Source organism: Eleutherodactylus coqui, chromosome 3, assembly GCF_035609145.1.
Source record: "Eleutherodactylus coqui strain aEleCoq1 chromosome 3, aEleCoq1.hap1, whole genome shotgun sequence".
Classification (NCBI taxonomy): Eukaryota; Metazoa; Chordata; class Amphibia; order Anura; family Eleutherodactylidae; genus Eleutherodactylus; species Eleutherodactylus coqui.
The window spans coordinates 95,933,752-95,958,915 of NC_089839.1; the positions used below are offsets into that span (position 1 = coordinate 95,933,752).

A 25,164-nucleotide genomic window follows, 5' to 3' on the forward strand; every position below is an offset into this window, starting at 1 on the left:
CACATATGGGGTTCACAAACACACGTACTTGTATATTACAGGAGGGGGCAGATATGGGGTTCGCATGGGGTTCGCAAAAACCTACTTTGTGTATAGTATAGGAGGTGGCACATATGGGGTTCACAAGTACACAGTTCATCTATAGTATATAGGAGGTACATATGGGGTTTACAAACACACCGTACATGTAAATTAGAGGAGGGGACATGTACAGGATTCACAGTCACATGTACGTGTATATTAAAGGAGGAGGCAAATATGGGTTTCACAAACACACGTACCTGTATATTATAGGAGGGGGCAAATATGAGGCTCACAAACACACGTACGTGTATATTACAGGAGGGGGCAAATATGGAGTTCACAAACACATGTACTTGTATATTACAGGAGGGGGCACATATGGGGTTCGCAAACACAAGGTGCATGTATATTACAAGACGGGGCACATATGGGGTTCACAAACACCTACTTCGTGTATAGTATAGGAGGTGGCACTAGAGATGAGCGAACGTACTCGGATAGGCACTACTCGTCCGAGTAATGTGCCTTATCCGAGTACCGCTGTGCTCGTGCTCAAAGATTCGGGACGCGCTGCGGAGCGGGGAGCTGCAGGGGAGAGCGGGGAGGAACGGAGGGGAGATCTTTCTCTCCTTCTCTCCCGGCCGCTCTGCCCCGCTCCCCGCTCCGACTCACCTGTCAGCAGCGGAGCGCCCCGAATCTTTGAGCACGAGTACAGCGGTACTCGGATAAGGCACATTACTCGGACGAGTAGTGCCTATCCGAGTACGTTCGCTCATCTCTAGGTGGCACATATGGGGTTCACAAGTACATAGTTCATGAATAGTATATAGGAGGAGGTACACATGGGGTTTAGAAAACACGTACGTGTATATTACAGGAGGGGGCAAATATGGAGTTCACAAACACACGTACATGTATATAACAAGAGGGAGGACATATAGGGTTCACAAACACACGGTACATGTATATTACAAGAGAATGCTCATATGGGGTTGACAAACACACGTACATGTATATTACATGAGGGAGCACATATGGGGTTCATAAACACACGTACGTATATATAATAAGAGGGGGCACATATGGGTTTCACAAACACAAGGTACGTGTATATTACAGGAGAGAGCACATATAGTGTTCAGAAACAATGTGTATATAACAGTGAAGGCACATATGGGGTTCACAAACACAAGGTACATGTATATTACAGGAGGGGCCAAATATGGGGTTCACACAGTAAAGAGGGGTTCACAAATACATGGTATGTGTATACTACAGGAGAGTGCACATATAGGGTTCACGAACAAACAACGTGTATATAACAGGTAAGGGGAAAAAAGGGGTTCACAAACAACTACCGTAGTTCGTGTATAGTATATGAGAGGGGGCACATATGGGGTTCACAAGTACACAGTTTGTGTATAGTATATAGGAGGAGGTACATATGGGGTTTACAAACACACCGTACATGTAAATTAGAGGAAGGGGCACATATGGGGTTCACAAACACAAGGTATGTGTATATTACAGTAGATGGCACATATGGGGTTCACAAATACATGCTATGTGTATATTACAGGAGATGGCACATATGCGGTTAACAAACACGCTATGTGTATATTACAGGAGTGCACAAATGGGGGTTTACACAGTAATAAGGGGTTTATATACACACAATACGTGTATATAACAGAAGGGTGCACATATGGGGTTCACAAACACAAGGTATGTGTATATTACAGTAGATGGCACATATGGGGTTCACAAATACATGCTATGTGTATATTACAGGAGATGGCACATATGCGGTTAACAAACACGCTATGTGTATATTACAGGAGTGCACAAATGGGGGTTTACACAGTAATAAGGGGTTTATATACACACAATACGTGTATATAACAGAAGGGTGCACATATGGGGTTCACAAACACATGGTATGCCTATATTACAGGAGGCGAAACCTATGGGGTTCACATGGCAATATGGAGTTCACAAACACACGGTAAATGTATATTACAGGAGGGGGCAAATATGGGGATCACAAGCACACCGTACTTGTATATTACAGCAGCACACATATGGGGTTCACAAACACACAGTATGTGTATTTTACAGGTGGAGGCACATATGGGGTTCACACGGTAAAAGGGGGTTCACAAACACACGGTATGTGTATATTAGAGGAAGGGGCACATATGAAGTTCACAAAAACACGGTTCATGTTTATTACAGGAGAGGGCCCATATGGGGTTCACATATAGAGTTCATGTATATTATAGGAGGGGGCACATATGGGGTTCACAAACACAGGGTACGTGTATATTACAGGAGGGGGCAAATATGGGGTTGACAAACACATTTAATGTGTATATTACACGAGGGGACACATGTGGGGTTAACAAATACATAACAAGTGTATATTAAGGAAGGGAGATTATATGGAGTTCAAAAACAGTGATGAGCAATTAGTGGAATCGGTTGCTGCCGGTATCGAGCACATTTCCCGAAAATTATCGTCAATTGGGATGGTCAATTCAGACACTTAATAAAGTCAATGGGAATAAAAATTGGGTTCACTAATTTGCCCTCCAGAAGGTCCCCAATGCAGCCAAAACTCACCACATTGCATGGGAATACAGCCAGAAAGTGGGCTACTCCCAAAAGTTGGTCAAAATAGTGTACACTGGTGTAGGGGTCAATCGTAGCACAGGGGTGTCATTGAAAACAGGCCCACACATGGTCTAGATCAAAACTTCTACCAAGGAAGACTGCAGGTGTGGCGTTTCTTGTAAAAACCAATGTCATTAATTTTACAATGAGGATTTCTGCAAAGTGAACAGAACACTTAGAGCTCCTTCACACTGGTGATCGCAAAATTGCGGCAAAATTGCAATTTTAATCATGAGCTGTTTGTGCATCAGCCATGATTTTCTTGCAAAAACATCCTCGGACTAATCCATGTGGCCTGCTCCAGAGGGTGCGGGGATTTGACATGCGATGAAGTAAAGGGGGAGTAAGGGAATGTTCATGGCCCACTAGTGCAGACCGACTGCTGTGTGCCTGCCACTTGGAGGAAGAGGTGGTGGTACTTGATGTTGTGTCATCCACTCTACACCCTATTCTGGGTGCTGCGGATGTAATGCATGGACAGAACCACAAAGAATGACAGTGGGCTTGCCTTGTCATCCCGCAGAATGCAGAGCTGTTTTGAATTGCCTGTTCCTGGGTGTACAGAGGAGGACCTGCATCCCAGGGGAGATATGCGAGTGCTATCTGCTGGAGGGGACTGATGGAATAGGGACAGGGAGGACTGTGCAGCCGAGATATGCATTCATCGAACACTGGCACTGATTATACAAGCGTCAGCCAATCACAGCAAGCGCTTCCAGGAGGCGGGGATTTTTCAATCCTCAGACAGAAGAGATGAAGGCCAGTACCAGGGTCCAGAAGGAAGCTGCAGCAGAGCCCCGGACAGCGCTTTTAATACTTGGCTTTGTTTTTTTTGTTTTTTTCAGCTAGGGCTTATTTTCAGGGTAGGGCTTATATCCCCCCTTCTAAAAATCCTCGCATGTGGTGCTACAAAGTCGTTGTTCCCCTTGGCATCAGCGCTGGAGGCTGCCGCTCAGTGTATCGAGCTGCCAAGTAGTCCGTCCATTATAAAATTCGAATTGGCAGACTACTTAGCAGTGCTGCACAATACATTGCGCTGTGGCTTCCAACGCTGTAATTGGAGGATCGATGGGAGAGGTAAGTATCACACTTACATCCCCGGACTCAGAGGATCACCTACTTTCAGTCCATAACCTTTGCTCATAGGGCTAAAAGTAGGTGACAGATTACCTTTAAAGCAGGGGATCTCACAAGCTCGCAGAATGGGACTACTAAAGTGAGTAAAGAGTCAAGACCTTCATTAGCAGAGCAGTCAATGACCCTGTCAGGCAGCAAGAGGTATAGTATAGCAGTGTTTGCCAAACGGTAGTCCTCATCACCCCCAGCACCACCTTCCTCCAACAGGTCAGGTTTTCAGGATTTCCATAGTATTGAACAGGTGATATAATTATTGTCGGTGCCTCAGATATTGCCACAGGTGTTCTTATTCTGAAAACATGACCTGCTGAGGGCTTGTAAGGACTGGATTTTGGGAAACACTGGTGTAATGCATATTACTATGGCGGTACACTTTACTTGAAAGCAGTAGAACCATCCTCTGAATTCAATTACCACATATTATTACCAATCTCCCAGACAAATCTGGATTTGGTGATGCAATAGGAGCATTTCTCTACTAGGTATTGACATATGGTGGACTTTGGTGGACTCAACCTCTCCAGCATGAATGCCAACTTCAAACTTATCACTAAACATCTGGACCAGACGTCACTAAAATGCTTGTGGTTAAAATGGAAGTGAATCTATGCAGTCAAGCCCCCAAAAAAGCTGTCCCCTTCTCCCCCCCAAAAAGTGAATGATGCTATAGCTGCAAGAGCCAACCCTACATTAAAAGGATATCATCTAGCGGTAAGCCAGGTGACATATGCCCTGCCACATTTTTTTGTATTCTTTAATAAGGTCTATAAATCTTAATCTACCTTCAGTAAAACTGTAATAAGCATAATGTGTTTACTCACGTCTGGACTAATTACTGTCACCCAGGTGCAGATACCTCCAGACAGCGAACCGTACAGCAGCTGCATTGCCAGGCTCGTGCCCATCACAAGACTCGCACTTTCTAGGAAGATCTGCCTCTAGAATGTAGGAGACCAAGCAGTTTCCACGACAGCAAATAGACTGATAGTTAATCGTATGTCTGAATTATTGCTTCTTGAAATTAGTTAATATCTTTATGATTTACCAATGCACTAACACAAGATAGAAGGGCAGATAAAAACAGCACATCCCTCAACATGCAGGCAGCCAAAGTGCCACATGGAGGAGCATTACATAGGTCCAAAGTACTGATGAACTCCCACTCACACGCCTACCACATAATGAGGGAGCCGCTACTTAATACTATACGTATATAAAAATAAAGCATATAAAAGGGTGCCAGGCCAACTGATCCACATAGTGCACAATGCAGGCTTACAACCCATTAATCCCATATTTCACTGCAGCGGGCTGCCCTGAACCTCAGAAGCGAACCACACTGGTACCGGCATTCCAGGCTTCCCCAACATTTATAGCCATATTGAAATATGGCATTGTTATAGATAGGTTGTAAGCCTGCAATGCCATTCCTCAGGCCCTAGTTGGCATAACCTTATGCAATAATGATGGAATGAGCTTTTTAACATAAAAATGTGTACTTATTGCAGAAACATCCAGGAAATGCACCTCTAAAAATATAGCAGCTCATAAGGCTATAAGTTATATACATAGGCTTAACTACCAGACAGTAGCTCTTGCTGGTTTTGCCTTTGTAAAGAACATGCTAAACCTTAGACCTCATTCACACAAGCAACATTCCGTTTCAGAAGAATCTGACATGGATTTCAATTTTAAAAAAATCCAGATCAGAAATCCATATGGCTACCGTAGATTCTCATTCCACAGATCTGCACTTGGATTAAAGGTTTTCGCGCAAATACTATTGATGACCCATCTTCAGAATAGGCCATCAATACTTGATCACCGGCCTGCTGATCGCCAAGCCTGCTATCAGTACAGACGTCATTGGGGGAGCAGGAAGTCTAAAATAGGCAGCTTCGCTGAGTGAAGTTGCCTCTTACACTTCATGTGCCAGCTGATCGCTAAAGGATCCCGAGGGGCGGGTCCACAGCGATCAATTATTATTGATGACCTATCCTGAAGATAGGTCATTAATAGTATTTGCCTGGCAAACCTACTTAACTGCACTCAGTGGGGCTGATCTACATGTGGATTTTCCAACGTGGCTTCCAAACAGAATCATCATCCAAAATGGACAAGTCAATTTTTTATATTCCTGAACTTGATTTTAATTCCACATATAAAGGGCTAGGACATGGATTCTCATTGATCTCAATGGTATCCTAAATTGAAGTGGGTTCCAATGTGGATTTCAATGCGAACTCCGCATCAGAATGGGTCTTAGAGCACTGGGGAATATGTTAAAAGTGTTTTCACATCTGCGGCAGGAATTCCATTTTCCGTTGCCATTCATGGAGTAGGAAAGGGGAATCCCCAGGTAAAACTGCTCTGTCTTATGACGGAACCAAACACCGGCTACATGCTGAGCTTTTTATTCCGGTATTTTGAGCCCGATCGATGATGTAACCTCTGACCGGGGGTTCCAATGCGGATGTGAACCCAGCTTTAGTCTTTACACTAGCTTCTATACAGTAGTGTGATTAACAAAAAACAATTAAAAAAACCATGTATATTTATCATAAGAGGCCAGTAAAAATAGAGAGTTTGACAAGAATGTGAGATAACAAGTTAGCTGTATTTCTGCATAGTGTAACCAGTACAATTTTGGATGCAAATGTTAAGGACAACAACATACACAATACCTATAGAAGTTGAGCAAGAGTCACTAAAACACTTTAATTTTTGTTTTTAACAAAAAGAAACTTAGAATTCATCATCCCAGACTGGAAAGTCCCAATCTTAGGAATGCCATTGTCAGTGCCAGCGCTGTACTCATCCACCCCTTGGCTGTAATGCCATCGGCTGGTTTCTTGTGCTGTAATGTATTTATTTTAATTTTTTCTAATGTTAGTAACAAATATACGGTACACACCAACGCCTTTCTCACGATGTCTAGGAAGGGTATGTTAACGAAAACTTGAATTCCAGATCCCAAATCATAAAAACTAGAACTACAACAGACTACTAGTTTGATGTGGTGAAAGTTAGATTACATGCCATCAACTAGACAATGGGATGCAATTTGTCACAATGCTTTGCAAATTTATTTCCTGTTGAGTTGTGGCCAAGAAATGGAATTAGAAAGGTGGTCGGCAACAGCGACTTCATAAGATATATTATCTCTCTTACGTAGTCTATCCTTGATCAGCCAAAAATCTGAAAAAGCACTCTAGCACCTGGCAAATCCGGGCAGGCATTGACGTACACTACAGTTGATCCAACTCACATGACGTGCCCTTTAAAATACGAACCACTTTAACCCCTTTACTCATGAGCCATTTTTCATTTAAGTTTTTTCCTCACCACTTTAAAAAAAAAAACACAATTTCTTTATTTTTCCATCGAGAAAGCCATCTAAGTTTTTGATTTTTGCCGGACGAGTTGAACTCCACACCTGAGGAATGATAAACAGCCACTGCATGTCCATAGGACAAAAGCAATCAGGTGAGTTATGCAGCTCTCTTGCTTATTGAATTTAGGTTCATATATCGTCCAGCTATTGCTCTGTTTGTTTTTGTCCAACAGTAGCTTTCCTAAAAATACACCCGGCTGTAGAATGATAAATATCTACTGCCTGTAGTTGAGGCGAAAGCAATCAGATGGACTGTATAGCTCTCTTTCATGTCATTCTCATTTCATGTATATATAGTTCTGTTTATTATATCATTCAGTTCTGTTTATTAAGTTGTTTATTATATAGTTCAGTTCTGCTTATTAGATTGTTCAACGTGTTTTGTTACTAGGACTCTTTAGGAACCATAAATGGTGTTAGGATACAGAACTAATCGTATGAAACCAGTGCTAGCATGATGTAGATATAAGAAGCACTACAGTATTAATTTTGCCAAGATGGATATAGGACCCCTGTATGTGGCTTCTTCAATTATTAGATGCCAAATAGCATATGTGATAGATTGCCTATGCTGCTCTGTCCTATCTTCAATAGTCTCGTCTGGGTTTAGATCTAACTGCAAAAACCACCTATGATGCAAGGTGCAGCTAAATTCTTTCCCCCATAGCCCCATAGATAAAAATAACAAAGGGCGGCAAAGCAGTCTCCAACCCTGATGGTGCTTTTGAGAACCCTTTTTTTTTAGATACAGAACTAATCATATGAAATCAGTGTTAGCATGATGTAGATATAAGCAACACTACAATATTAATTTCACCAAGATGAATATAGGACCCCTGTATGTGGCTTCTTCAATTATTAGATGCCAAATAGCATGTATGATAAACTGCCTATGCTGCTCCGTCCTATCTTCAATAGTCTCGGCTCGGTTGGATCTAGCTACATAAACTAGCTATGATGCATATAGCGCCTCAAGGTGCAACTAAATTCTTAACCCCATAGCCCCATAGAAAAAAAATAACAAAGGACGGCGAAGCAGAGTCTCCAACCCTGATGGTAGGTTGGAGAGCAATGAGGAGGCTGCGGAGGCTCTTGTATTTATGGTTAATTCCTGGTCCCTCCTCATCATGGGTGTAATGCCAAACAGCCAATGAGCATCAAAACCATGCCTGTGGGAGGAGATAGCAGAGACATCCACATCATTGTTGGCATACTCTATATGGACATCAGGATCACAGAAGTGTCCCATCAGAGGCTATTTCTCTTATCTGCCTAAATCAGAGAGAGGCACATACCTGACCATATGCAGCGGCCTTCTCTGATCTTAATCCTAGTCCATTCCACTAGCAGCCTCGGTCTGGGGGCCGGTCACATGATGCTCACATGATCTGGTATCCTAGCAACTGAAGCAGCCAGTGCGGTCACATGATCGAATATCCTAGCAACCGGAGCAGCCAGGCCACAGCAGAACCATCCCATATGAGAAAGTGGAACGGAATCATGTCACATGCAGAGAAAGCCTGGGCACTTGATCATATTCATGGCAGTGTTGATGTTGTCACTTAGCCTAGCGAGTAGTGTGTCCATGGTATTACCTAACGGTAATATATACATAAACGTGCAGCTGTAGACATATGTTGTTGATGAGGACAATATAGATGATTGATTGATCAATTTTATACATCAACAATGGATGATGGTGAATATCGATAATTAATATAGATCAAGTCTAAACAGACAAAGGAAATTAGGTGATTTTATTAATAGTAATATTGAAGTCCACAAGAATTATAGAAAAACCGTAATGGGTATGGAGATGGTTAAAGACCCCTTATCGCTTTCTAATCCAATTTGTATCCTGGTTTTCCTAGGGGACTTACTCTTTTTCTGCCGTTCTACAATGGCGCTATATGCTGGCTAAAGCCAGTACTGCATGAGGTGACACGTTGGATAGGCTCCGACAGCAGAGAGGCTGGCAATATACAGTAAGAGAACCCCCAATTGACGTCTTCCAACATCAGAGCTGAACAGCCTTAAATCATAATGCCTTCAGAGGTAAGACAGTGGATTGGAAAAAGTTAATGAAGGACATCCCTCTAGAGAAAGCTAGTGAAGGACAGAAGTTTATTGAGACCCTTTGGATGTACGGAATCAACCCTATAGATCCACTGTGCTTCTTTTTGGAGAATCCGTTTATCCAGGTCCCCTCTCCTACCTTGCGAACAAATTATTTCAACCCCTTGAAATTTCAAATTAAACTCATCTCCTTTATGTCAGAGGCGCAGGTGGTCGGCGTGCGGGGTATGTTCCCCCCTTCTGATTTTTCCATATCCACAAGGATGCGTCTCCTCCATTGTTGCATTATCTTACTGATATAATTCCTTGGACAGGGGCACAACGCAATGTACACCAAATTGGATGACTTACAGGCAATGAGCTCACAAATCTGAAAGATGCGCTTTGTATTGGCGCTTTGGAACGAGGGGCCTTTGTAAATAAACTGGCACGCAAGGCAATCATTGCAGGGGAATGTCCCATTAAGTTTTGAAGATCCTAGCCATGTGCGCTTGGGCCCAGGTGACTTAACTACTCTGTCCCTCAAATTTCGCCCCCTTTGAAATGTTATCAAGGGGCTCTCAGGGATCAGGTCTTTCAAGTCACGATCTTCTTTCAAGATTTGCCAGTACTTCTGTAGCATCTGTCTCATTAGGGGCACACCTTTGTCAAAAGTGCCTATTATTCTCAAAGAATGTTAATTTCCTTTATTCCTAGGTGTGAGTAGATGAGTTCTAGTTTGTGCTTGTGCATATTGGAAGGCTTGCTCCAGGATCGTGTTTGGGTAACCCGTCTAGGAACCTTTCTTAATTTATTACTTTTAATTAGAAAGTCCAATTCCGAGGGACAGTTTCTGCGCAATCGCAGGAACTGACCTTTCGGGATGCCTTTTCTTAAGAAGAAGGGATGCGCACTTGACCAAGCTAGTAAGCTATTGGTCGCCGTGGTCGTCCTATGGAGTGTGGTGGAAAGGAAACTCGAATGGGTTTTGGAGATTTTTAAATCCAAGAAGGCAATTGATTGATCCTGGATTTCTGATCTAAGTCTTAGGTTGATATTGTTAGAGTTGAGGTGGCAGACAAAGTCTTCAAAGTCAGCTTTTGTCCCTGTCCAAAGTAGAAAGACATCGTCAATATAACGATGCCAGGTTAAGATGTTATTGGTGCGGTCAAGATTATTCTCGTTAAAGACCAGATGTTCCTCCCACCAGCCCAGGAACACAGTTGCATACGATGGGGCAGCTGACCTCCCCATCGTGGTGCCCCTGAGCTGATAGAAGATTTTGCCGTCAAACAGGAAGTACTTACAGGCAAGTACCACCGTGAGTTGATCCATAAACTGATTATGTCTAGTAAAACTATTACCTCTCTGCTGCAGGACATATTTTACTGCGTTAAGACCAATTTCATGTGGAATCGAACTATATAAGGATTCGATGTCAAGAGATGCTAAAAAGACATTCAAATCAACCGGTATCCCTTCAATCTGGAATAAAATATCTGAAGTGTATCTGACGAAAGATGGCAAGGCTTGGACAAAAGGGGATATGATTGTATCTATATAAGTGCCAATGTTCTGGGTCAAGTTGTCAATGCCAGAAACAATTGGCCGCCCTTTAAGGGGATGGTAGCCTTTATGTATCTTGGGTAGACAGTAGAAGGTGGCGATTCTAGGATTGGTAGAGTAAAAAAGTTAAATTCTTCCTGGCTGATGCATTTATTTTCCTTTGCGGTGTCAAGCAACCATTTTATAGATCTCTGAAAAGTATTCGTGGGATTAGAAGACATTATCTTATATGCGGAACCATCATGTAAGAAATGCAAGCACATCTCTACATATTCCTGTCTAGACATGGCCACCACATTCCCGCCTTTATCTGAAGCCTTGATGACAATTCTGGAATTAGTCTCCAGGCTTCTAAGGGCCCGAATCTCGTCCTGGGAGAGATTGTTATGCCTGTGTGTAGGGTCTGGGACATTTTTGATTTAACTCATGATGATTTTTTCGAAGATGTCAACATAAGGTGATTGCCCTTGGGGAGGGTTACTTTTACTTGTAGATTTTAATTCTGTGAAAGGCCCCTCTCCTATCAGTCGGGCAATCTTCTGTTCAAGAGATCCCTCAGGCCTGGTAGATCTGTGACGTCCAAACCAAGGGCAAACACTGTTTTTTTTTTATCGGCGTTTGCAAAGAACTTTTTCCATTTCAGTTTTCTCAGATATATCCTTCGTCCAGGTAAACTTGTCAAATCTGCATACCGGGACAAACAGACCCCTTTTCAGAACTGCATTTTCTCCTGCTGTGAGGATGTGGTCAGATGGATTTCTAACCCCAAGTGCATCCTCACTTGCTGTCTCCGGCTCGTCAGGGAGGGTTTTTTTGAACAGTTTCACCGAGCGCTCACTTAGGGGGAGTGGGATGGTCTAAGTGTTATTCATTGGGGGTCTCTGTGTTCTCGGAGGGAGTAGGGACCCACTGGTTGGCGTAAGAAACCCGTGCCCCTCGTTGACTGAGTTCTCCCCCTCCTCCGATGTCGCGGGGGGTACCTCCCTCTGGTTTTGCCTTAAAAAAAAGGGGTAGGATCTTTCCTGTCGTCTTACTTCACTTTCCGATAAATCCCCTTCCGAGGAGCTAATGTCTGTTTCTGATCTCACCTCACTTGGTTTATAGGCCTTGTTTTCCTTTAACTCCTGAAGATCTCTAGAAAATTGTGAATATTTTCTATCGTTGATCTACAAAGTGTACTTCTCTATATTGTCCTGCAGAGCCCTTTCTTTTACTGGGAACTCAGGATCCAAGGCAAAAGTCCTAGCTTCTTCAATAGCTTCCGATTGTTGAGTTTTTTTTTATATGTTTCTCTTCATCTAACAGTAATGCAATAAGTCGTAAGGAGCTCTTGGTTTTCTCTTTTTCCCACTTAGCAAGAAAATCAGAGTTATGACACTGGGGTGGAGGTACTAATGGAGACCTCAAGCTTCTTGGCACAATTATATGCTCCAAAGACTTCTTGAGGCCCTAGACCTCCCACCAGCTCCGAGTGTACTCTCTGTAGATGCTGGTAAAATGTTTAAAGAAGGGCCTTATTGACTGGTGTTGTACTTGCCACTTTGTATCCACTCTGTGTGGGAGTATACACAAAGCAGCTACAACCCTCTATATTAAGAGGCTGTCATATCGGTGTCCCTCACAGGTGTAATTAGCTCCCTCATTTGATAGTCTGCTACCTGCATGATGAGAGGATGCAGCTATCTGCCCTCCTTAGTCAGTAAGTATATGGCCATTTTCAGAACAGCATAGGCAATCTATCACATATGATATTTGGCATCTAATAATTGAAGAAGCGACATATAGGGGTCCTATATCCATCTTGGCAAAATTAATACTGTAGTGCTTTTTATATCTACATCATGCTAACACTGGTTTCATACGATAATTCTGTATCTAAACACCATTTATGGTTCCTGAAGAGTCCTCGTGACAAAACTCATTGATCTAATAAACAGAACTGAACTATATAATAAACAACTTAATAAACAGAACTGAATGATATAATAAACAGAACTATATATACACGAAATGAGAATGACATGAAAGAGAGCTATACAGTCCATCTGATTGCTTCCACCTCAACTACAGGCAGTAGATATTTATCATTCCCCAGCTGGGTGTATTTTTAGGAAAGCTACTGTTGGACAAAAACAAACAGAGCAATAGCTGGACGATATATGAACCTAAATTCAATAAGCAAGAGAGCCGCATAACTCACCTGATTGCTTTTGTCCTATGGACATGCAGTGGCTGTTTATCATTCCACAGGTGTGCTCCATATGGGGAACTTTGTCTATATTAATTAGCTCTCTGCCATTTACGCTCAGAGGATTAATGAATAGAGATAAGTGTCCCAGCAATATTGACATGGCCCCCATCCTTCCTCTTCTGTTTTATTCTTTCTTGCAGTTTTTGACATTTTGTCAAAATCTACCTCTATTGTCACTTTTTTTGTTGTTGATTTCTTGGTCCTTTTATGTTGATTCTACAATGGAATTGTAATTAAATCTATAATCAAAGTTATATTTTAAGGGGTCCCACCCAGTGACTACTGCAGTCTCAGAATTATTCAAAACCTTCATGACAAGCATCGTTAGTATTTAGTAGAGCACATGCTTGCTGTTGTTGTAAGGGTGTGTATCCATGATGTTATGTGTTATTTCAGCATGGTGTGACTTTTGGTTAATTGTGTCTTTAATATAGATCATAGAGCTTGGAGGACTAAAGCATATAGCAGTGGTCTTGGTGTGTTTGATCCTCCTCTAATCTCTTGTAATAGTTCTTCAATTTCCAGCCAGAGAGAAGATTCAGCAGGCTTCACTGAGAGAAAGAAGTGCAGCTGCTCCGCTGCAGACCGTAGTCTGGACCCAATTGGTGGCCAGCACCAAAGCAATGTCTGATGACTATCCCTACATGAATAACATCCCCACAGCCCTTGGCCTCCCAAAATGACCTGGGCACACTCTAGGGACACTAGTCCCAACATACCAGTAGACAAGCGACCGACCGTCACAAAATATCCCCTGGTAGGTATGGAGTCACCCCAGTCTACATTCCAGGCAGTAACCCACCATTATGGACAGCTGCAAATGTGATGTAAAGCTAGAAACCAGTTTCTGACAGTGTCTGAGTTGCTGAGCAGCTTTAGACCATTCCTCATGGGCAATGGCCTCCAGTTCACTAATATTCTCCGGTTTGCATGCTGCAACCACTTTCTTCAAATCCCCCCAAAGATTTTCTATAGGGTTCAACTCAGGTGACTCTGATGGCCATTCTAGAATCTTTCAGGGCTTCTTCTGAAACCAAACCTCAGTGGACTTTGAGGTATTGGACTAAATCCTTTTGGCCTGCCACACACTGCAGGTTTCCAATGCCAGAGGCAGCAAAGGAGCCCCAGAGATTAAGTGATTCACTGCCATGCTTCACTGTTCTTTTCAGCATATACTTCATTCTTTCTCTTCCAGATACACCACTGATCCATAGGCCCCAAAAGTTCTATTTTTGTTCCATAGAACAGAATCTTAAAACCTCTGTGGCTTATTTATATGGTTTTGAGCATATTGGAGTCAAGTCTTCTTGTGCTTTTCCGTTTGTAGGAGGTATACATCTTGGAGTTCGGGTATGAAGGCCTTCATAGATTGGTATGCACCTTACGTGGTACACAAACCTTACTCGAGTGTGCCAGGGTTATCACAGTACATATTACATTGCACTGAAATCTGTAATGAGGTGGAAAGAAGATAAGACTGATCAGTAGGGAGTACAGGGGAGGAATATAAAACGGGAGGAAACTTTCCACTTAAACTAGAGGTAGAATTAACTGCAACTCAAGAAGAAACATACTCTAACCCTCAAAGCATGATGATGTTGAACCAATCATGTTACAAGGCCTGTTAGAAGGTCAGACATTTACTTATAGGGAAGTTGACTCAAACATATGGCACTACAGAGGAATTGTACCATCTCCATTTGCATACCAAATTTTTCAGAGGGGTATTGCATGGCCTTAGAAGTCTCCTGATGCCTACTTGGCATTCTGCAAAGAGAAACTGTACCCTTCTCAAAGCATGGTGAGCATGCCAGAAGTGTGGAAAGTTAAGAGAACAAAATGCAGAAGGAAATAAAGTTATGATGAAAAAACTCCAAATGTTATCATTAAATAAAGGGATATTCAGGGAAAGCCAATTTTCGAGGGATTGTTGGAGACTCAACAGATAAGAGACATCATCTTAAGTATAAATAATGGTCAGAATGCTGATGCCTTGGACCACAGCACAATGGGATTGCTCCTATGCCCAGCTACACCCTATAAATGTGACTCCTGTGCTTGTATATAATATATATACATATATATATACACACACACAAAGTTTGTTGTGAGTCGCTTTGGCAAGCTAAAACTGGAAATTTGGCAGAAAATCTATGTCTTCAAAAAAAACCGCCAGATTGTTGTCAAAGGATGCAGACTGTTCTGACATTCTACACCGTATGCTGAGGTTAAATAAATAGTGACATAATTATCCTGCACTGGAAATGTGTCCTTAAAGTTTGTAAGGCTATGCCTGAGATTATACATGGAAGGAAATACAGAGGTTTCATTAGTGGTGACATCGTAAGATTGCAGTCATATCAGCCAAAATAAACACTAGATTTGACAAGTAACAAAGTGTATGTAAATGCTAAAATAGAGGATTTCTGGGCACTAGGATGCAGAGACCTAGTAGGTACTTCTGGCATCTTAATCCAGGTTATAACAATCTACGGTGGTTATGGGCAACCAAAAAGCCAAGGGTTCTCACCCAGCAGCCTCTTCTATAGGTGCGCTCTACAGTGTTAAGCCCAATGTCCACAGGCAGATTTGATTTGCGGAATCCGCAGGGGTCACCAGCGCAGAAGTTCTGCAATTCAGAGTGCCCATGGGGAAGCATCGTCATTCGCAACTGAATTTAAGCATGCAGATTTGATTTGCGGACCATTTGTTGTGGAGAACAAATCACAGCATGCTCCATTTCGGTGCGGATTCCGTGCAAACAGGCTCAATAGTAGTCAAAAGGTGCGGACGATCTGCAGTGCATCCGCAAATACAATTGCAGATGCACTGCGAATTTCAAGGCTAAAATCAATTAGGAAGGTGGGGTTGTGAATTTTTTTCCGAGCGTATAATTCACGTACATCCGCAATCTCCCACAAATGGTTTCTGCGGAAGTCCGCGTGCGGAATCCGCCCGTGGACATGTGGCCTTATATGGCAGCAGAACAAACATTCCAGAATTCAGGACCTCTGGAATGGTGGCCACACATACAATGCAACGATCTGGGAGATACAGTAAAAGCGGAGGACATTCACTTAGTATTTTTCTGTATTCCCCATAGACTTTCATGGAGAACAACCACACTGCATATCATGTTTGGCCATGAGATGGAGTCAAGAGCCATATGTGAAGCACTTACATCTTCCTTATATGGAAATAACACCAAATTAGCACAAAACATTTAGTAGCTTTGATGATTCTATTATGGGCAAAATTGATTTATTAAAAGTATAAAAAATCCCAAAAAACTACAGTACTATCCACGAAAACCCAATATCAAAGGAATTACCATAAATTCAACACAATATTGATGCTCAGCATTGTTGGGTGACTTATTAGTCTATATCACACAACCACTCACCTCCCCACCTTCTCCGATGGCAAAGTTCGATCACTTTGGCAATTGCTATAAAAATTTAAAGTCAACGTGGCCAAATCTGAAGCTTTCAATGTAAATTTTCCTCAAATTTCAACTATCCTCTATGCAGAAGAATTAATCATTTACCTAGCCATCTAATGGCATCAAGCATGCAGCTTTTCACATTTGCCTCTGAAAATAAATAAAAATTTGAATATGAAGAATAACTGGTGCAAAGAAAAAGTGAAGTAGATGCCGCTGGCAACCAATCAGGCTGATAGTCCTACTCCACCTTCTTTTGCACCAAAACAGTTTCCCTCCATTACTGTGCCTCAAGATTAGTGATGCTTAAAGGGGTTGTCCCGCGCTGAAACGGGTTTTTTTTTTTTTTCAATAGCCCCCCCCGTTTGGCACGAGACAAACCCGATGCATGTGTTGAAAAAAAAACCGGATAGTACTTACCCGAATCCCCGCGCTCCGGTGACTTCTTACTTACCTTGCGAACATGGCCGCCGGGATCTTCAGCCTCGGTGGACCGCAGGTCTTCTGTGCGGTCCATTGCCGATTCCAGCCTCCTGATTGGCTGGAATCGGCACACGTGACGGGGCGGAGCTACGAGGAGCGCTCTCCAGCACGAGCAGCCCCATTCAACACGGAGAAGACCGGATTGCGCAAGCGCGTCTAATCGGGCGATTAGACGCTGAAAATTAGACGGCACCATGGAGATGGGGACGCTAGCAACAGAACAGGTAAGTGAATAACTTCTGTATGGCTCATAATTAATGCACAATGTACATTACAAAGTGCATTAATATGGCCATACAGAAGTGTATACCCCAACTTTGTTTCGCAGGACAACCCCTTTAAGTGGCTGTTTAGCAATATGCGGCCCTGACAACATTACCAATTTCAGGAAAGAAGATCCAAGCATGAAAAACCAACACGCTAGATACAATTTTTGTATGAGCCCCCACTATGTAGGTGCTCTATGACTTTAACACAGGCTTCTTTGTAATAAATGGTGGCAATAGCACTCATAAGCCCCAACCATGGCAGAATGATGAACTGTAAAGTTACTATAAAGTCATATGAGCATAAAAATGTGCAGCCTATCGATTATGGGAATTAACCCCTTGATTCTCCGCTCGTGGACAGGAGGGGCTGTGCTTTCCCTAGCAACGCTATGGAAAGCGTGCACTGCGTTACTCGTGGCCGTCCGTGGACAGGAGCCCTTAAATGGGTTTTTGTGGGGAATAATGTGCATTTTTTATTAACTGGATTTTTTTCTCTAAATGAAAAAAGGTGTTTATTGAACGTTTTTTTGACAATATTTTTTAGTCCTTCCAGGGGACTTGATGCGATCATTCAATTGGTACGATAGTACACTGCATTACTTATGTAGTGTATTCTGCTAAACCTTTGACAGCAGTCTATTAGACTCTGCTGACGGTAGGGTTTAATAGACCTTTACTTGGCAAATAGAGGTTTCTCTCCTTCTGTTAGTTAGGGCAGAAGCCTGGCTGTCAGCATTCAGCCAAGCCACCGTCTTATGGCCCTTTTCCATAGGACGAGCTGTCAGGGAAGCACTGCTCGGCAGCTCATCCCAGTGATGTTCGCTCCTGTGCTGTTACACAAAAGTGAGTACTGTTGGCTTCGCTGACAGCGTGGCCAGCATGGTGGCGGAGCGGCCAGGAAGCGTTCTCCCCCTGGAAGCCTTTATTCACAATAAACAGACAGTCATTCACAAGTTAATGACTGTTGTTTACACTAAACGGCTCGTCGTTCGGTTTTCTGCATGCAACTACTGAACCATTCTCGTTAAGTTGCTGCATGTGTTTACACGGAATGGTTATCATTCAAATTCCCGACGATACAAAGGTGTATGTGCAGGCTTAAAGACCAGCAGTATAAAGTAGTATTGGCAATCACTAAGGGGTTAAAATACATGGTAGGCAGACTTCTTATATTCCTAGAATGACAGTGAGCCCTTGTAAAGCAGAAAATACTATATTCTTCCAAGCACTGATAAACAACCACTTGTCTATAAAGAACACTATTGATGAGATGCTGGCATTTCTGTAGGTTTCTGCACAAAATATTCGTAAATGCCAGAACATTCCTATGTAATTTGCCATGTTGAATTAATTCAAAACATTACAGGATCTACCACCGTGTCTTGGCCGCAGGTCTGCTTTCACTATGGACACGCATAGGAACATTCTAACAGCAGAATACAATACACAGGACACATTCAAAAGGCAGTTTACACCATAAAATAGTAACATATATAATATCAACCATAATCATATCTACCGTAAAACCCCAGCAAAAGAACATAACTACAAACAACTGCTACCAATATTACTTCTATTCAATGCTAGCGAAACGAACCTAAAAATGGATGAACTGTTTTAACATACATTTTCGCAACAGGAACCGACCAGTGCGGCTCTCCCCTGCTCCCGTGGCTCCGACCCTGATGTGCTGGCTGCTGCCCAGCTGGCGCATGCGCAGAGCGGAGCCGGCGCACCAGGAGTGACATTTCTGTGCGGGCCCCTGCAAGACCCGCACAGAGATAGAACATGCCGCGATTTGTTTTCCACGTGTATTTTCACGCGGACAAACCGTGGCTGTCTGCATAGGATTGTGTTTTGTGATGCAATCCTATGCAAGCGGGCACAGGCGGAAATTCTGCAGGAAATCACGACGTGGAATTTCCGCCCGTGTGCAGGGGGCCTTACTAAGGTAACGTGCACATGAACATATGCATATTTGCGCGCAGCTAAGCGGTGTGCATCCCGCGCACATTTGCACATCCCGCATTGACTTCTATCGGGACTTTTGTTGCACAAATGCACAGGAAAATAAGAGCATGCTATGTTTTGGGGTTTTTTTGCGTGACCCAAACACACAGAAAAAAAATACGAGCATGTGAACTAAACTACTGAAGTCAATGGCTTCTATTTGCGTGCACAAATACGTCCGTGTGAAGGGCCCTAGGGGTACTTTTTCATAGGAGCCATAGTCATTCAGTGAATGGAGGTGGAGCAGTCCAATAGAGATGAATGGAGTGGCAGCGCACTTGCGAGGAGAAAATGAAGGTCTCCCGCACTGTCATGATCTGTGAAGGTCTCAGTGGTTGGACCTCCACCAATACACACATTCCCCTTCCTGTGGGTTGGGAATAGGTGTACAATGCCTTGCGATAGTACACATACAGTGTTTTTCCTGCAATACATCATTGAATTAAAATAGATTTTTCGGGGGGTTTATTATATTTAATTTACACGGCATGCCGACCACTTTCAAGGTGCAAAATATTTTTTGTTCTGCAACACAAACAATGTTCTCAGATGTAAACAAGGACTGATGCATGTAACTGATGCAGCCAATCACTAGCCATAGAAAATCACTGCAAACGGTTGCTATTAAAGGGGTTGGCCCACAAAAATAACATCTCACTGCTGGAGCCTTCAACAATTGTGAGAACACAGGTCCCAAGTGTCCCTGTAGCCGTGTGACCTACTAAAATATCAATAGGATTTTCAGAGATCGCCAAGCTCTTGTACTTGTGCTATTTTCGCAGGACAATCGCTGTAATCTCCATTAAGGTCAGAAAGCAAGCTTTTCAAGACACTGTTATCGCAAAACAGGCAATGTCACGTGTCTCCATCCCCATATACCTGGACAGATTTTTTGGTTTAGGGAGTGTAGTCAGAAAGGGATTTTTTTTCCTGAGACAAAGTAAATTGGCTCTACCTCAGGTTTTCTTGTTTTTTTTTGGTGGATGGTGGTGGTGGATTGCCTTCTTCTGGATCAACATTACAAAGGCTAATGGGCAGAACTGAATGATGTACAGCATGTCTTTTTTCCATGGTACAAACTAAGTTACTGTCTAATGGCACCCATAATTGACTGTCAGAGAAAGAAATTGCTAAAGGCCTATTTACACGGAACAATGATCGCTCCCAAAAAAAAAATAAAAAAAATAAAAAAAAAATCGCTAAAAAACGGTCGTTTGAGCGATAATCGTTACGTCTAAACACACTTCCATCGTGCACTTTTCGTGAACTGCTAGCCGATAGTTAAATTCGGGTCAATCTGAAAATCGTTGTGCGGTCTTATCAGCGGGTAGTGCTGAAAGCATTGTTACCCTTCAGAGAACAAAGGAGCTGAATGCAGATAAGAACCCTCTGGCTATTAACTGCATTCAGCTAAAGGCTTCATTTGCACACTAATAAGCTATTAAGTAGCTGAGTAGCTGCTTAATAGTTTATGCAAAACGATCGCTCAAAGCTGTCCCTCAAACTGTTGTTTGAGCAATCATCGCTCAGTGTAAATGGGACTTAGGCCTCCTTCCCACGAACGGATTTACGCCGCGTAAATTCGCGGCAAAAATCTGCTGCGTTGCCCCCTGCTATTAGGTTCTATTGAACCTAATAGCACAATGCTCACGATGCGGAATTCCACCGCGGAATTTCGCACCGTGAAATCTCCCGTCCTCACCCGCAGCATGTTCTATTTGCCGCGGGTGTACGCGCTGACGGCTTCCATTGCAGTCAATGGAAGCCGTCCGTTCACGCTATCTCCCGCTGTAACCAGCGGAAGATAGCGTAAAAAAACGCTTTCCCGCCTACCGCCGCCGCGTCATACTTCCGCTGGTAAGTATGGGGTCTCTGGGGGGTGCCGTGACGGGCTTCACTGCGGAATATTACGCGGCGGAGCCCGTCACGCTCGTGTGAAGCCGGCCTTAAGGTACAAGTATAAATTATTACAAAATAGCAGAGCAGAATTCCTAACAATTGACAATTTATAATATAGCAAAACGTTAACTTAAAGGTTTGTATAATACTGGTTTCACATTCCGTTTTGTGAATGTCACAATAAGGACAACCCTTTTCTAGTAAACTACTGTATGCGAGATGAAGACCAGATAGGTCTCTGTCTCACGTTATCTCCCCTGTGGTGCCGTCCAGGTTCTGTTCTGCTTTTTGTCCATATACAGTATTAAACATAGAAGACAGAAACCAGTGGTGGATTCATGAAACCAGTCTGCAGAATTCAGTCCCTTATGGTTATAACTTTTGAGCATTTTCTATCTGTCCATCAAACTTCATACATTTTCAATACGCCTTTAACAAAAAACTTCTGTGCATCCATTATGGGAAACCAGACTCTTACCAGTTAAATTAACTTGAAGTTTGGTCATGTTCTTTGCTCTTTGAAGATGATCCTTTGCTTTCTTATAGTCAAAGAAATAGAGACATACATATCCACACTCAAGGTGGAGCTGCACAAACAAGTCTTGAGCTCCATTTTCCAAAAACAGGTCTTCAATTTTTGGGACTAGAAAGAGAACAAAATAGAATTACTTGATGAACACTAGGGAAAAATTAGACAAAAAACACAGTACGACACTATAAATATACACACATATCTAAAATCAAATATTTCATTGAGTAAGGCCTGTTTCACTTTTGAGTCAGAACTTCCAGTCGGAGTTTCCTTCGCAAATCCGGCTTAAAATCCCAAAAGAAGCAGCACTGCATGCAGTGCTTCTACTTCCATCCAAATGCCGGGCAGCTACGGAGACCCCATTGTAGTCAATAGGGTCCACCCAGCGCTGTTCGGTTCCATCCATAGATGGAACCATTCAGCCATGGGGATTCCCCTTTCCTGTTCCCCGATGGGGTTTCCACTTTCCTGCTCCTAACGCAGATGTGAGACAACCCTTAATTATATAAAAAATCTGAAGCTATGCACTTGTAACAAGCAAAATGAGTTCTCTGCAGAAGTGTTCTAAGTGATGCGAATGTTGAGATAACTATACAGCAACAATAGCAATTAAAGGGGTTGTGGGATTACAAATAAAATAAAATAAAATAATGGCTGCCAGGGGTTAACAAACCCAAAAAATAAATAAAGCTGACCATACTCAACTGTCCCCCTCGCACACAGATAAGCGGCTTTCGCAGACCTGTACCCAAGCATCTGGTGTGGACATCCTCTGGAGGTCAGGTGACCACAGCAGCCAACCAGAGACTGCAGCATCACTGTCTCATAACACTAGCACTGACACACCAAGGATATGAGCCCTGATGCCAGGAGTTGAGGAGTATGCTGCTTTTTTTTTTGTTTGTTTTAACACGGCCAGTTGATGAATTTTTTTTGTAATCACATAGCCTCTTTAACGATGATGATGATGATGATTTATCTGTTTAGTCGATGCCAACTTTCAGTCACTTTGTGGATCAGCATATGCCCTGCTTCCCCGTCTTTCGCTGCTTCCCTCAGATTTTCCACAGTCATTTTCGTGTCAACCCTGACCGTGTCTAGCCAGCGTGTTCTTTGGCGTCCTCTTCTTCTGGACCCACCGAATGTGCCGAGCATTAAGGTTGTTTCCAGAGATTTGGCTCGTATGACATGACCAAATTATAAAAGCGTTGTTTGGTGATTTTGTTTTCTAGTGATAGTTTTGGTCTGACACGGTCAGGATCACCTTATTTGTGACCATCTCTGTCCATGGTATGCGCAGCATACGCTGCCAGCACCACAGCTCAAAGACCTCCATCCTTCTTCTGGCTACTTTCTTGTGTCCAGCTTTCCCATGTATATGTAGTTATTGGGAAAATGATTGCATTGATTAATCGGATCAATTAACCTTTAACCATACACACTTTAAAAAAAAAAAAAAATTATATATATGAATTTTTTTATAAACTATTTGAGTGATTCCTCGCGTTACAACTGCCTTAAGCTACAATATTTTCAACATACGTTGGTCTTTCCGGAGACATTGTGACTTCAGACCATATTCAACATACAGTGTCACATACCATCCAGTTCTGCGGCATGGCCACTTTGCTGGAAAATTCAGCCAATCAGCATCTCCATTTCACAGAAAAGGCCTCTTTATTACTGAAGTGCATGCGCTAGCTGACAGTCTGGTAGCGCCTCTCTACAGTACAGTTTGGTACTACATGTTCTGTACTGCTCCTTACCTATGCCAGTACGAGCTGCTCCTTTGGACACCAGGTGAGGGTGGCTCCATGTTATTTTTCTGGTACACTGTACAGAGCCCTGAAGAGGCTCCCCACCTCTACATAGATAGTGACTTACAGCTTCCAATGTCTTTCTGCCTTTCATATTTAAGGATTTGCTTTAACTTTATTAGTTATCTGTTTAATATTCAATTTTCATTACCGGTACCTTTGATTTACATTTTGGGGACTGCAGAAGCAATTACTAGTTTTCCATAGAGTTACAAGTTCAATATATGGTATTTTTAACATACAGTAGTTGTCCTAAAACCAAATAACCCCTTCCCGACATCCATGCATACGTGCAAGATGGATGCCGATAAATGGAGCGGATTTGGGTTCTAAAGTTTTGTGTTTTTTTTTCAACAGCCTACTACAGATTTCTGGATCCCATACCTACAGATAAACATTGTTGTTCAGGTCTGTTTCACAGGATTTAATACCCTGGTGTCTTGTTTTAACCCCTTAAGGACCAAGCACAGTAAATATACAGTGCTTGGTCCTGAAGTTCAATCCAGGACGATAGCAAAAACACAGCGCGGGATTAAAGCCTCTACTCCTTCAAACAAGCAGGAGCAGGTTGGGTTCCCAGCTGTTGGTCACAGCCGAGGATCCAGAGGAGAAGAGAGAAGCAGTTTTTAACTGCTTCTGCCTTCTACTTTCCAAAATACATAGTGCTCAATGAGCGCTATGTGCTAAAAAGTGAAAGTGGAGGTGTTTCTTCCACTATGTGACCCGGTGATCACGTCACCGCCGGGTGCCCCTGGCACAGCAGAGCTTGGAAGGTCTTTTGCAGACCCTGATCAGCTGTGTTAGTGACCATTTTCGCTGCAGGGAAAGTTTTTCCCTATAATTGGGGCTCCTATGGATGCCCCAGCTACAGAGGAGCTACAGAGGAAAAGTGTGAAGTATAAAAAAAAAAAGTGAATGAGACAATGTGAATGACCCCAAGAGGTCCTATATGATGTTATGGGGTCATAGATGGTAACAAAAAGTTACAAAAATAAGTTTAAAAAAAAAAAATCACAACATAAAATAAATATATATACACATAAAAAAGAAAATGACCCACCCCTGATGCCAATCAAAACAGTTACTATATGCGCCTTTTAATCCCAAACTGTACATATTATATATCAAAAAGTCTGAAACAAAATGAGGAACCATTCTCATACTTTATTTTAGCATAAATATACTAATATTTTGAAAAAAACAAGCATAAATGTTAAAAAAAATCTTTTTTTTTTTACTTTTTACCCCCAATAAAATGCGAGAAAAAATAGTCAGTAAAAAAGGTATAAAAAAAGGTAGCCCTATTTGTCACGGAAAGAAAAATGTGGTAAAAATTATTTTGGTAGCGAAGGGAAAAAAATAGGACAAAATCCCTAAAGAATGTCTGGCCCTTAAGGTAAAAAAACATCCTTAAGGGGTTAGGGTTTTATGGTTTAGAAATGGTCAAAGCGGAGATTTACATGACAATACACGTTCCTCTACTATTACTGTGACCTACAGATAACCTGAAATCCCTACTGTCTGATACAGCTGGCATTTCTTATTTATTACAGTGACCTAATGTGCAGTTACTGGAATTTATTTTTGCCGCAAGAACTGGCCAGGTGGACCC

General features: G+C 42.5%; 1 protein-coding gene across 3 annotated transcripts in view; it reads right to left on the reverse strand.

Moving 5' to 3' along the window:
- TTC27 (tetratricopeptide repeat domain 27) overlaps positions 1-25,164 on the reverse strand; it is a 383,896-nt gene that overhangs the window by 249,855 nt on the left and 108,877 nt on the right. For all 3 annotated transcript variants that reach the window (XM_066595887.1, XM_066595886.1, XM_066595885.1), the window contains one exon: positions 21,682-21,846. In XM_066595887.1, the coding sequence (XP_066451984.1) occupies positions 21,682-21,846 (165 nt within the window). The remainder of the gene's footprint in view (positions 1-21,681; positions 21,847-25,164) is intronic.